At 39.2% G+C, this 14490-nt stretch overlaps 1 protein-coding gene across 1 annotated transcript in view; it reads right to left on the minus strand.

The window, feature by feature from the left end:
* Rexo5 (RNA exonuclease 5) overlaps positions 1-14490 on the minus strand; it is a 49014-nt gene that overhangs the window by 16299 nt on the left and 18225 nt on the right. The window contains 3 exon segments of the mRNA XM_059267987.1: positions 5935-6073; positions 10680-10795; positions 12346-12434. Coding sequence (XP_059123970.1) covers positions 5935-6073; positions 10680-10795; positions 12346-12434 — 344 coding nt within the window.

Raw genomic sequence — 14490 nt, forward strand, 5'->3', positions numbered from 1 at the left:
GAGTGGAGTGAGCCGGGCGGTGGTGGCGCACGCCTTTAATCCCAGCACTCGGGAGGCAGAGCCAGGCGGATCTCTGTGAGTTCGAGGCCAGCCTGGACTACCAAGTGAGTTCCAGGAAAGGCACAAAGCTACACAGAGAAACCCTGTCTCGAAAAACCAAAAAAAAAAAAAAAAAAAAAAAAAAAAAAAAAGAGTGGAGTGAGGCTTAGTAGAAAAGTGATGAAAATTTTATTGGCTCATCATTCCTTACTTAGCCCCTTAAAATATATTTCTCTGAAAACTTGTAACTTTTAGAAATGAAAAACAATGACTCTTATTGCAACATCAAAAATGTCAGTATATTAATACAAAACTGTCAAAAGTCTAATTGATATTTTTTTTTCTTCTTCATAAAGTAGGAGTCTACTTGGGAAGTGAGATACATTTTTTTAAGACAACCTATCTTGGGGTTCAACAGATGGCTCAGTGGTAAACAGCACTTGTTGCTCTTACAGAGAACCTGGGTTCATTTCTTAGCACCTACATGGTGGCTCACAACCATCTACAACTCCACTTCCAGGGAATCCCATCCCCTCTTCTGGCCCACATCAGCAGCAGGCATGTACATGGTGCCCACACATCCATGCAGGCAAAAAACACTCATACACATAAAATAAACAAATCTCAATGATAAAACAGAACAAACCAGCAACCTATTTTAGAGTCTTTCTGTGTCCCACCATTCCCAGAGGAGCCACTCCTGAGCTCCTCTATGAGAACATGTGTCCTGGTAAAGTCTGTTAAAAAATCATAACCATTCTTAAAGAGCGAATGTGGTGATATTTTTATTTGTGCACCCCAATAAAGCTTATCTGAGGATTAGAGGAAAAAGCCAGCCACTATATTAAACATAGAGGTCAGGCAGTGATAGCACATGCCCTTAATCCTAGCATTTGGGAGGCAGATTCATCTGGATCTCTGAGTTCAAGGCCACACTGGGAACAGAGCCAGGTGTGGTAGCACAAGCCTTTAATTCCCAGCACTAGTTAACCATAGAGATCTGGAGGTCTGTACAGATAGGAAGTGATAGAGCTGGGCGGAAAGGAAGTAAGAGGGCAAGGACAGAAAGGCATGTAGGTATGGGTATACAAGAAGTAGCTCTCTCTGGAGGCTGAGGAATTGGTAAGGTGAAGTTGCTGTGGCTTGTCCTTTTCCTCTGATCTCTCAGTTTTTACCCCAATATCTGGCTGGCTCTGGGGTTTTTTTTTTTTTTAATTAATAAGATCTTTTAAGATTTGTGATACAAGTGAAGGGGGTGCAATTCAGTCAGGTGTCCGAAGAGGAGCTGGCACATTGAGAGGCAGAGGCAGTTTCAGCATGAACAGTAGGTAAGTCATGGATTGATGGCTCTGGGAAGAACTTATCCTGACTTCAATTGTAGAAGCAAGGGATGAGAATACTGGACAGCAGGGAAGAGTTGGCAAAAGCTGAACCTAGTTTTTGTAAACCCATCAGCATAGGTCAGTGCCTCAGCAGCCTACAGACAACTCCAGAGGGGTAAAAGGTCTAAAACTCAAGAACTCTACAGCACTCATCATTCCTCTACCACTGATATTGTCCCATAGATCAAAGGACCCATCAAGACCTCAGGAAGAGTGCAGGGCAGAACTTGGAACACAATGCAGCACCTGGATCAGAGCAACCGACCCCAGGCTGCAGACTGTTTAGAGAGCAGTAGTGCAGAGTCTGAAGCTGAGAGACTCTCAGTCACCTCCACCTTGGACAGAGCAGTAAGGAACTATATGAACCCGGGAAATTTTGTGACAGAACCTCATACAGTATCCTCACAGACAACTAAGACTCCAAGCAGACCACTGGACATTGTAAGGATTATATAGCGGTGGGACCAAAACTATAACCCCAAAGTTGAAAGAACACACAGAGGTATTACTAGCATTTGCGATTCCACTTGTGAAGTACTGCCTACAGACAGAGCCAGCACCTGCAATTCAACCATCTCAAGAAAGATCCAGGGCTGGAGAGATGGCTCAGTGGTTAAGAACACTGGCTGTTCTTGCAGAGGTCCTGAGTTCAATTCCCAGCAACCACATGGTAGTTCCCAACCATCTATAATGAGATCTGGCGCCCTCTTCTGGCATTGAGGCAGAACACTGTATACATAATAAATAAATCTAAAAATAAAATAAAATAAAAAAAAATAAAAAGAAAGAAAGAAAAGAAAGATCCAGAGGGGAGAACGGGACCTCTTTTCATGATGGAACTACCAGAGGCACCATGAGGTTCTGAGAGCCAAGAAATGTGAGAGACTCAAAACTGAACCCCAGCCATCAGAGTTCTCATATTCTATATCCCCATCCAACTCTCTCCCCTCATGGTGATTCCACCCTTATTTAATGCTCAGTATCAACTTCGCATGACAGCTGGGCCCTGCTTAGTTTTCTCTTACACTGCTTATTTTCCCCCTTTACTCTTTCCTTTTCATTTTCCTTTCCTAAAGAGTACAGCTGGTCTGCGGGGTCTGTCTGGCTCAGCCTCCAAAGAGATGGGGCTGTATTATTATTATTATTATTATTATTATTTTGTTTTTTGAGACAGGGATTCTCTGTGTAGCTTTTGGAGCCTATCCTGGAACTTGCTCTGTAGACCAGGCTGGCCTCAAACTCACAGAGATCTGCCTGCCTCTACCTCCTGGGTGCTGGGATTAAAGGTGTGTGCCACCACCACCCGGCTATGGGGCTGTACTATTATTATCTGATTACGTATCTTTACCTTTCTTTTTTCAGTTTACCTTCAACCAAAATTTTGTCCCCCACATTTTTGTCCCTTCAGGTCCTTTTATCCTAGCAGTTGGGAGGAAAAGGTAGTAAGATCACTATAGATTTGAAGCCAGTCTGGGCTGTATCTACACAGTAAATGACAGGCCAGCCGGGTTTATAGCAAGACAGTGCTTCAAGGAAACCACCAACAAAAATAATTTTACAAAGTCTTTCAGAAACTGTCCTTTTTGAATCTATAACCACTGAACTGCTGCTTAAACAATGGAATGTGCACCTACTCCAAGAAAGTACAATAATTACCATAAACAGTATCAGTTCAATGATCATCATCACCTGTGTGGTGCTCAGTATATTCAATGCACTGTGTTAAGAGCTTTATCTATAGTTATCTGCCCTCAATACTATTCCAGCAAACTACATATTTCCATTTTACAGATTTAGAAACAAGTTATTCAGAGCAACTGCCAGTTGATATAACTAGATACTGAATAGCTTACACTTAAAAATAGATAAGCCCAACTTCAGCGGCTGTATATACTTAGTATATTATGTTAGTGATACAGGTCTTAATTCTAACGTTAATCACATTGCTAGTTTTGTAAAGAAAGGTAAGAACAGAAATAATGATCTATGGATTGCTGTGGGATGTTCTGTATGATGTGAATGTATTGCTCTGATTGGTTGATAAACAAAATGCTGATTGGCCAGTAGCCAGGCAGGAAGTATAGGCAGGATAAGCAGACAAGGAGAATTCTGGGAAGAGGAAGGCTGAGTTAGGAGATGCCAGTCCACCGTCTAGGGAACAGCATGTAATGGCAAACAGGTAAAGCCACAGAACACATGGAGACATATAGATTAACAGGAATGGGCTGAGTGTAAGTATAAGAGCTAGTCAGTAGTAAGCCTGAGCTAATGGCTGAGCCGTTTTAATGAATATAAGCCTCTGTGTATTTACTTGGGTCTGAGCAGCTGCGGATCAGGTGGGACACAGGAAAACATTTAGCTACAATGGATGTCTGATCCAATCCTATAATATTAAGAAAGCCAAAAGTACTGGCCAAAGATACTAACTTTCTTTGGCCCATACTTAAGAAAATACCGAGCTAATTCAAGAGTTTTTCTAGCATCTTCTATGGTATCATGATCAAGCTTGTCTGGGCACTGTATGTCCTTCCTAGAAATGAAGATGAAATGTATGTATCTGAGAATATTTTTAATGATTATTTCTTTTAATCACAGTATATAAAGTTCCACCATTGTAATAATCAGATTTATATCACAACTATCAAGATCCCTTTTCTCCGCTCAACTCTCAGGCCTCAAAAGAGGTGCTGCACATCCAGAACAACTTGGAATGGCTTTGACCACAGGAAGTACACCACAGTAATTAAAGATTAGCCAATGAAGTCTCTAGCCCACTCTTAGATGTATAAACAGTTTCCTTCCAGAAGATTTTGATTCATATGCAAGTATTTATAATTTAAATATCTTCTTGGTTGTGTATGAAAAACTTAAATATGCATATATTTATGTCAATATACCTACTAGACCTAATCTATTATATCAATGTCTATATAAAGATCCTTGTCAGCAACTCTATTTCATTCTAAATAATATCTTAGGGTTTTCCACATTAGCATATACAGATCCATCACATTCCTTTGAATAATAACACAAATAACTGTAATTTAATCAGTCCTCTACAATTTTTCTTTTCATTTTGAGCCATGTTATAATGAACATGCACTTATATGCTTCAAAACTACAAGATATATTCAATATAAGTATGCTACATTTTGAAATTCCAGGGTACTAGGGACTGAACCTCGACCTTATAAATGATATGGAAATGTTCTATCACCAACTTTCTTCAAAAAAAGGCGCACGCCTTTAATCCCAGCACTCGGGAGGCAGAGCCAGGCGGATCTCTGTGAGTTCGAGGCCAGCCTGGGCTACCAAGTGAGTTACAGGAGAGGCGCAAAGCTACACAGAGAAACCCTGTCTCAAAAAACCAAAAAAAAAAAAAAAAAAAAAAAATATATATATATATATATATATATATATATATATTTGTTTTTTGAGACAGGGTTTCTCTGTGTAGTTTTGGGTCTTTCCTGGATCTTGCTCTGTAGACCAGGCTGGTCTTGAACTCACAAAGATCCCCTGCCTCTGCCTCCCGAGTGCTGGGATTAAAGGCGTGTGTGCCACCACCGCCCGGCCCCTTCCAAAAAAATTTTTTTTTAAAGATTTATTTATTTACTATGTATACAGTATTCTGCCTGCATGTGTCCCTGCAGGCCATAAGAGGGCACCAGATCTCATTACAGGTGGTTGTGAGCCACCATGTGGTTGCTGGGAATTGAACTCAGGACCTCTGGAAGAGCAGTCGGTGCTCTTAACCACTGAGCCATCATCTCTCCAGCCCTTCAAAATTTTTTAAAATTACATTTGTTTGTTTATGTGTGTAGGTGTGTACTATGTGTGTGTGTTTGGTTGGGGGATGGGCAGAGGACAACTTATGGGAGTCAGTTCTTCCAGGGATGGAACACAGGTCATAAGGCTTGGCAACAAATGTCTTTACCTATTGAGTCATCTTGCCACCCAAACACATTTGTTTTTAAACTTTTCATATTTAGTCAGGGTCTCATTAAGTTGCTCAAAATACCCTTAAACTCACTTTAGAGACCAGGAAATCCTTAAGCTTGAGAATCTCCTACCTCTGCCTTCAAAATAGCTGAGATTATATGCCTACCCTGTCAAGTCCAACTGTATTCCCTTAATTTCTTCATTTCATAAGAACTGGAGAGAGTAATGTTTATAAATTAAGAAGACAACCAAGACTGAACTGGATAATGCATATTAATTTATGTACAATGTATTAGGACAGCATTATAACATGTATAAACCTACCCCAAAATAACTTTGGCTAAGAATCTTAGCTTAAACCTTCTGCCCTGCTTCCTGATATAAAGCAATGAGGTATCAATAACATATGGATGTGTTACCTGGAGAGGAAAGAGAATGAATAAATAGCATCTTATGCTAAAGGAAAAAAACAGGGAAGAGGGTTGGGAGTCAAGAAGTCAAGTCTTTACATCTTAGATAAATGGAACATGCTTTTTTTATTAGAGAATAAAATCTTAAAGCAGATACACACTTTCAATACTCTGAGATTCAAGTCTAGGGAATGGCCCACTAACACAGCATCAGGAGGACGCAGTTCTCTTAACAGCTTCTGTACATCTTTGAATTTGGTTGTCACTGGGTTAAGAATCTTCTTTGTGATTTCTGAAAAACTTTAAAGAGAAATAGACAGACTAAAATATCAGCTTTTTTCCAAGGAAACACTTTGATAAATTATATTTAATATACATCTATTATAGAAAAAGCTGAAGATCCAAATAAGCAGAGAAGTTAAAAAAAAATCAACCATAAACTTCTAGAGGAAAACATGGGCAGTGCTATACATGATGTAGATGTAGGAAAGGACTTCCTGAATAGGGCTCCATTTACCCAAGAATTAAGGTCAACAACGGACAATCAGGACTTCATAAAACTAAAAAGCTTCGCAGAGTCAAAGAAACAATCAACTGGGTCAAGAGGAAGCCCATAGAATAAGAGAGAGTTTTTGCCAGCTATATATCTGGCAAAGGTTTAATATCCAGAATATACAAAGAAATCAAAAAATAAAGACTGAAAAAACAAAACAAAACAACAACAACAAAACTAGAACCCATTTTAAAAAAATGGGCCTAGGACCTGAATAGAGAGTTCTCAAAAGAACATCTTAAAAATGTTCATCTGCCCTAGCAATTAAGAAAATAAAATCCAAGTAAGTTTGAGATTTCATCTTACCCCACTCAGAAAAGCAAATATCAACAATGGACAACAAATACTGGAGGAGATGTGGGGAAAGGGAGCCCTCATTCACTGCTGATAGGATTATAAACTGCTACAGCCATGTGGAAACCAGTGTGGAGAATTCTCAAAAAGCTAAAAATAAATCTACTACATGACCTAGCTATACTACTCCTTGGAATATACCCAAAGGACCTGACATCCTATTCCACAGATATTTGCTCAGCCATGTTCACTGCTGCTGTATTCACAATAGCTAGAAAATGGAAACAATATACATGCCCTACTACTTACAAATGGGTAATGAAAATATGGTGCACATACACTATGGAATACTATTCTGCTGTAAAGAAAAACAAAATCATGAACTCTGCAGATAAATGGATGGACCTAGAAAAGATCATATTGAGTGAGGTACCTAGACTCAGAAAGACAAACATTGCACACTCTCTCTTATTGGAAGCTCCTAGCTCCAAGTCTTCAGATGTGAGTACATAGCCTTGTACTAATTACAGAAACCAGGAGAGTAAAACGGGACTACTGCCAGCACAGGGAGGTTGGGGAGCAAAGGGGAATAGCAGGGTACAGGGAATCTGATTGGGTAATAAAAGGCATGGGGGCTCCTTAGAGGTGGAGGAGGTAAATACAGAAGAGGATGGAAAGAGGGTAAAGGGGAATGGTAGATACAAATGATGTGATTAAGGAAATGGGAAAGGGGAGACCTCCTTAGTGAGGGGAAGGGAGGAAAAATAACAATATGGACAGCTGAAAAGGCCACAAGGAACCATCTTATTAATTATTTACCTAAAAAACAAACAAACAAACCTATGATGCACATAATTCAGTGTATAAATATAACTTTTCTCATTTGGGCTGAAGGTGCTCTCTCCAAGGGCCAAAGACCACCTAACAAAAACCCCAATGCAAGAAATGAGAAGCCCTTTTTTAAGTTGTTAGCCAAAGCTGTCTAAGAGACTCCAATAACATACAGCCTATTGTTGCTGCCCTTGAGACAGGAGGTAAGTCCCTATGGCTGAAGAAACCATGTATTTCAGAAACAGGGCCCAGAAGCCCCTGAGCTGGAACTGACCTGAATCCCCATCCCTGAGGAGTAGCTTTCATGGTACCAGAAGGTGCATGCAAGCTGCCAAGGGAGATAGGCAACCAACCGTCCTACCAAGCTACGATGCATGTGAACCACATCAACAAGGAGCATGGTAGAATAACCCTATGGTTGTAGTCGTGCCACACAGACTTTGGCGGTAATCAACTGTTCTCTAATTGACTTAAGACCCACTCAACAAGAGAGATACCATGCCTGGTACTGGAAACCTAGCTAACTAAACGATGCTAGTGATGTCATGGTTGTTGGAGGAGAATCTACAACCACTAATTTACTAAACCAGCATAATCTCTAACAACAATCTATAAATATTTGTCCTTATACCCACAGATAAGTATAGTCTTCACCTCTAATCAAGGAAACTTCTCTTTATAAGAGACAGAGACCACTACAAAAAATCACAACCAATCAAAACACAGAGTTGTGGAGCCCAGTCCCAATGGATACATCTATTGAGCACTCACATATCTAAGCTCAGGGGACATTGTGGAAGAGGAGGGTAGAAAGACTGTAAGAGCTGATCAGGGATTTTGCTGTGAGATGTGCCTCTGGGTAATGTCAGAAGCTACACCCATAAAGTCTCACCAACATGACTGCCCGAATGTGAGTTTAACAAGAAGGTACCCATGAACATGCCAAATTGCACGGGGAAAAGACCATGAGGCCTTAACCCTACACAAAAGGCAAATGAGGAAAGCTGGGAGTGTGCTGTGGAACAATCTTTATACACTGTAAATATGTATTGCTCTCATTGTTAATAAAAAGCTGATTGGCCTAGGCAGGATTTTGCAGAGAGAACACTGGAATGAAGGGCAGAGTCAGAGGAGTCATCAGCCAGACACAGAGAGGAAATAGGAGGAGCAAGACGAAAGTGAGGCAACGCCACGTGGCAGAATGTGGATTAATAAAAATGGGTTAATTTAAGTTGTAAGAGCTGGCTGGAGATGAGCTTAAGCTATAGGCCAAGCATTTATAATTAATACTAAGTCTCTTGTGGTTATCTGGGAATGACTGCAGGGACACAGAAAAACTACACCTATAAGAGTGGAAGAGATGGCCCTTTCCAGGGAAGAGCTTATGAATGGGTTGTCTAGTGCCCAAACAGACAACCCTGAAAAAATACTTACAGATAACATTATATGGACTCAACAGGTTGTATTTGAGAATTTATAGGTATATACCAATACATATATGGAGTAACAACTGATGCAAAAAATAGGCCAAGAATTTGAGAAGGAGAGCAGAGAGGGAGCAAAGGGAAGGGAGAAATGCTAGAATTAAAATAAACAACAACAATAATAAAAAAAAAAGCCATAACTTAATTATCCAAGAATTATAATTTTTTCCATTTTAGTAAACATCCTTCCACTTTTTTGGTATATATATATTTATAGATATATTTCATATGTGCTGTTTTGTGATTACATTCGAACGTCAATAAATGAATTTTAGTATATCCTTTTAAATGGTAAGAGATTCTATTTTGCAGTTGTTTAAAAACTTATCCTCTAATTTGACATTTGCAATGTCTTTTAAAAAGACATTTATATTCTCATCTTTTTACAATACTATGACAAACATGCTTTCACCTACCTTTTTGCTGCATATGACTATTTTCTAGAAATACTATCTAATTATCAGGTCTGCTAATAGAACAGCCTATATCATTAACATGGTCTCTCTACGCCTAAGTAAACATGAATGCATGGGTACAACTTCAGCCAATGAAAGTAATGTTACACTGGTTCTTTCTTTGCCCAGTCACCATGTACTTCTGAAGTTTTATGCTGATCTTGGCAAAAATAAAAATTAAAAGACTAAAATTGGTCATGTGTGGCGGTACATGACTTTAACCCCAGCACTTGGGAGGCAGAGGCTACTAGATCTCTGTGTTCAAGGCTAGCCTGGTCTATGTAGCAAACGCCAAGCCAGGTGTGGTTTGAAAGAGAACGGCCCCCAAATGGAGTGGCACTAATGAGAAGTGTGGTCTTGTTGTTGGAGGAAGTTTGTCACTTTAGAGGCAGGTTTTGAGGTCTCATATATGCTCAAGCCACGCCCAGTGAGACAATTCACTTCCTGCTGCCTTTGGATGAAGATGTAAGGAATCTCAGCTCCAGCACTACTATGTCTGCCTGCATGCTGCCTTGCTTCCCACTATGACGATAATGGACTAAACCTCTAAAGTTAAGCAAGCCACCCCAATTAAATGTTTTCCTTTATAAGAGTTGCTGTGGTCATGGTGTTTCTTCACAGCAACAGAAACCCTAACTAGAATACCAGTCTACATAGTGAGACTCTGTCTTAAGAAGGGGGGTGGGATACAGACTAAATTTAGGGTTTCAGATTTTCTGTTATGGAAAACATTTGCTGGGGAGTCAAGATAGATAAGCATTAGGATCATTTGACTGCCAATTAATTGTTTACAGATACTTAAGCAAGGTCTGGCCAGAACACAAAATCTCTTCTCCAACTATGTGGCAGTTGCTAGAAAACAAGTATAACTGTAAGACTCTAAGATAAGGCAGATAATATTCTGCTGACTTATCACAATAGGATTAAAAGAACAGGGTAAAAGTATAATACATTGACATAATGTAATTTCAGCATTAAGATATATGTAGGTGTTGACTTAACCTTTTATGAGAAAATAAATAGATAAAACCCAGGAAGCCGAAGTTGTGGGCCATTCCTGTTAAGTCATATTCCATTCTGGAATGGTTATAGGAAGAACCAGAATTGGGTGAGGTAAAAGAATACCTAGTGCCAGGCGGTAGTGGCACATGCCTTTAATCCCAGTACTTGGGAGGCAGAGGCAAGTGGATCTCTGTGAGTTCAAGGCCAGCCTGGTCTATAGAGCAAGTTCCCGGATAGCCAGGGCTGCTACACAGAGAAACCCTGTCTTGAAAAACAAAACAAAATACCTAGTAAGGCAGTCCAGAATCTTGAAGTCAGGTTTAACCAGTTCATCCATAATACAATGGCCTCCTTCAGCAACCAGTGAGATGCGTGTTAGTTCTCCCCCCTTGGATGTAAGGCACTAAAACACAAAATACTGCTGAACTGCAGAGGCCATTGCTTCCTCTTATTATGTACACTGTATCAGCTACCACCTACCCTCAGCTACCAAGATTCCTGCCAGCAACTGCAAAGATGCTTGCTTACTAACAGGTCCAGGATGAATGAAACTGAAGCTGGGATATTTGCTGAACATTATGTTTAATGGAAGCAATGCAATACAATTGCTCTGGAAAATGTTTTTTTTGAGGAAGATAAATGGCTAGGGAAGCTAAAGCAAGATCAAAAGTTCAAAGTCAACTTGAGCTATATAGGGAGATCTTGTTTTACTTATTTTTTAAACGAAGATAATAGTATCAATCATAATTGCACCTATCATCGATAGAATATGTATTACCCAGCATTATGGCTAAGAACCACCACTTTTACTAAGCACATTCTAAATTTATAGCATAGCCTTAATTATTACCCACTTTATAGGAGGAAAAAACTAAGGCAGAAAGGGGTTAGGGGACTCAAAGTGACAGTCATTAACAGACAAGACTAGTATACAAATTAACAAGAATCAAAACTATTTGACAGTACTACAGAAAAAGGATATACTTGTCTTTGGAAGAATTACTAAATTAGCAGGGAAATCCTGTTTCTAATCTTCAATGTGCAAAACCTAAGCCCATAATTGCTGTGGGATGTTCTGTATGTTAAATGTGTTGCTCTGATTGGTTAATAAATAAAATACTGATGGGCCAGTAGCCAGGCAGGAAGTATAGGCGGGACAAGGAGAGAAGAGAATTCTGGGAACAGGAAGGCTGAGTTAGAGAGATGCTGCCAGCCGCCGCCATGACAAGTAACATGTAAAGATACCGGTAAGCCACAAGCCATGTGGCAACTTATAGATTAGTAGAAATGGGTTAATTTAAGATATAAGAATTAGATAACAAGAAGCCTGCCATGGCCATACAGTTTGTAAGTAATATAAGTCTCTGTGTGCTTACTTGGTTGGGTCTAAGTGGCTGCGGGACTGGCGGGTGAGAGAGATTTTTCCTGACCGAGGGCCAGGCAGGACTGGAGAAAACTCCAGCTACACATAGTAATTAAGGCAAAATCTTCATGGCAGCCACAGAATAGAATATCTGTTCAAAAAACCAATATTTTCTGATAATGTGTTAGAAACTACTTAGAAAACTTAAGACTAGTCGGGCAGCGGTGGCGCACTCCTTTAATCCCAGCACTCGGGAGGCAGAGCCAGGCTGATCTCTGTGAATTCAAGGCCAGTGTGATCTACAGAGTGAGATCCAGGACAGGCACCAAAACTACACAGAGAAAGCCTGTCTCAAAAAAAAAACAAACAAAAAAAACCCAACAAAACAAAACAAAAAAAAAACAACAACAAAAAAGAAAACTTAAGACAATTTTTCATTTGGAATATAGATCCAAGTATTCTCCCAAGGGGCCTACTTTCAGCTATTTAAACTAAAAAAGGCGTGGGTTCACTGGATCATTGAACTCAAGAAATCATCTTACACTATAGTTTGCAACATGCTCCAAAAAAAAAATCAAAGCATTACTTACCATTTCAGAGTCAAGTCCAAAGAGGGGACTACTATCTGTTATGGAACCATTACACTTGGTAAGGATAAAGTTTTCACAGTCAGGAGAACCTAGGAAGAAAAGGAAGTAAATACTTACTGGAGCTACTTTTTTTTTTTTTTTTAATTTTTGGTTTTAGAGACAGAGTTTCTCTGTGTAACAGCCCTGGCTGTCCTAGAACTCACTTTGTAGACCAGGCTAGCCTCGAACTCACAGAATTCTGTCTGCTTCTGCATCCTGAGTGCTGGGATTAAAGGCATGTACCAACACACCTGGCTTACTGGAGCTATTTATTGAATATAAAAAAACATAAAAACTATCCCAAAGGTTTCATAGTCTTTAATTCTTGTCAAATAAAATCTGCATACTACTTTAGCTGCTTCAGTAACTGTGTGAAGGTAGAAATCTTTAATGATTCAAATGTTTTGGATCCCTGAGCTGTGTAATCCAGGGAAACTCAAATAACATATTTACTGGGAACTTTCTCTGTGTTACTTGAATTATGAAGACTAAACAAGAAGCAACCTCTCTGGTTAAGTTTTTCTCCATCCATTGTTAATTCTGAATGAATATTGTAGATGCTGTTTTAGGGGGCCTGGGGCCTAGACTTCCTGGTTACCAAGCAAACATTCTTTCTTCTTATGAGAAAGAATTAAACCCAAAGTTACTGGATACTTCCCATGTAGGTACTAGGAGAGAAGGAATAACATATGCAAATGACTCCATGTGGCATTTTTCTTTTCTAAATTAAGCAAGTGAAAATAGGAAAGAGATTTATTCACCATAATGGACATCTAAAAAGAGTATGTAACAGGCAGAAAGTCTGAGTAACTTTCAGTGTGTGCACTTAAACCCAACTCTATCCCTGAGATTTCCCTGAAGTCACTATCTAGAAATGTTCTTCAACTTCTTGGAATCATAACCTGAAAATTCCCTCTAGAGGTTCAATGCAGGTTCAGGGAACTCGTTCCATTATACACACTAAGATAACAACCAGGCACACACAGCTCAGGGATCCAAAACATTTGAATCATTAAAGATTTCTACCTTCACACAGTTACTGAAGCAGCTAAAGTAGTATGCAGATTTTATTTGACAAGAATTAAAGACTACGAAACCTTTGGAATAGTTTTTTTGCCTCCTAATAACCAGAAATTTCCAACTGATTGAAATTAAAAGTATTAAAATGTATCCTCCATGAAGATCTACAGGCAATTAATATTTGCTAGGAGAGGGAGAGACATTTTTTTCAATTGTGTAGCCACTAGTAATGTTCATTTAAAAATTTTTTTATTGAAAATAGATTATTTTCTCATACAATATATCCTGATTATAATTTCCCCTCCCTCTACTCCTCCAAGTTCCTCTCCACATCCCCTCCAGATCCACTCACTTTCTGTCTCTCATTAGAAAAGAACAGATTTCTAAGAGATAACAACCAAATATGACAACATAAAATATAGTTTGATGAAGGAAAAGCTATCATATTAAAGTTGGACACAACAACCCAAAAGGAAGATTAAGAGTCCAAAAGGCAGGCCCAAGAATCAGAGACCCACTCATTCTTGCAGTCAGGAGTATCATAAAAATACTAAGCTAATAGCTACTATATACATAATTATTATATATATAATATGTACATACATATATGCTGAGGATCTGGTATAGGCCCTGTGTTTGCTGCTTCCATCTCTGTGAGCTCATATTTGCCTTGCTTAGTTGATTCAATAGAAGGCATTGTTCTTCTGGTAGACTCTATTCCCTCTGACTCTTAGAATCTTTCTGCTTCTTCTCCTGTGGGATTCCCTGAGCTCTGAGGGGAGCGATTTGATGGAGACCTCCAATTTTGACTCTGTCTCCACATAAGACAAGTCAGTGCTCTTACTCACTGAGCCACCTCTTCAGCCCACATTAACTGATTTAATCCTATGGCAACCCTATGATATATGAACTAAATTTTAACTCCATTTCACAGATGGCTTATTCTTTTAACTTAAAAGTAAATTTTTACATCCAAAATAAATAAAGAATTCCAGAAATTCAGTAATAAAAACAGAGTCCAATTTAAAGTTGGACGAAGGTCCCCAAAAGATAATTTGCCAAAGATATATGAAAAGATGCTCAAAA

Source organism: Peromyscus eremicus, chromosome 1, assembly GCF_949786415.1.
Source record: "Peromyscus eremicus chromosome 1, PerEre_H2_v1, whole genome shotgun sequence".
Taxonomy (NCBI): domain Eukaryota; kingdom Metazoa; phylum Chordata; class Mammalia; order Rodentia; family Cricetidae; genus Peromyscus; species Peromyscus eremicus.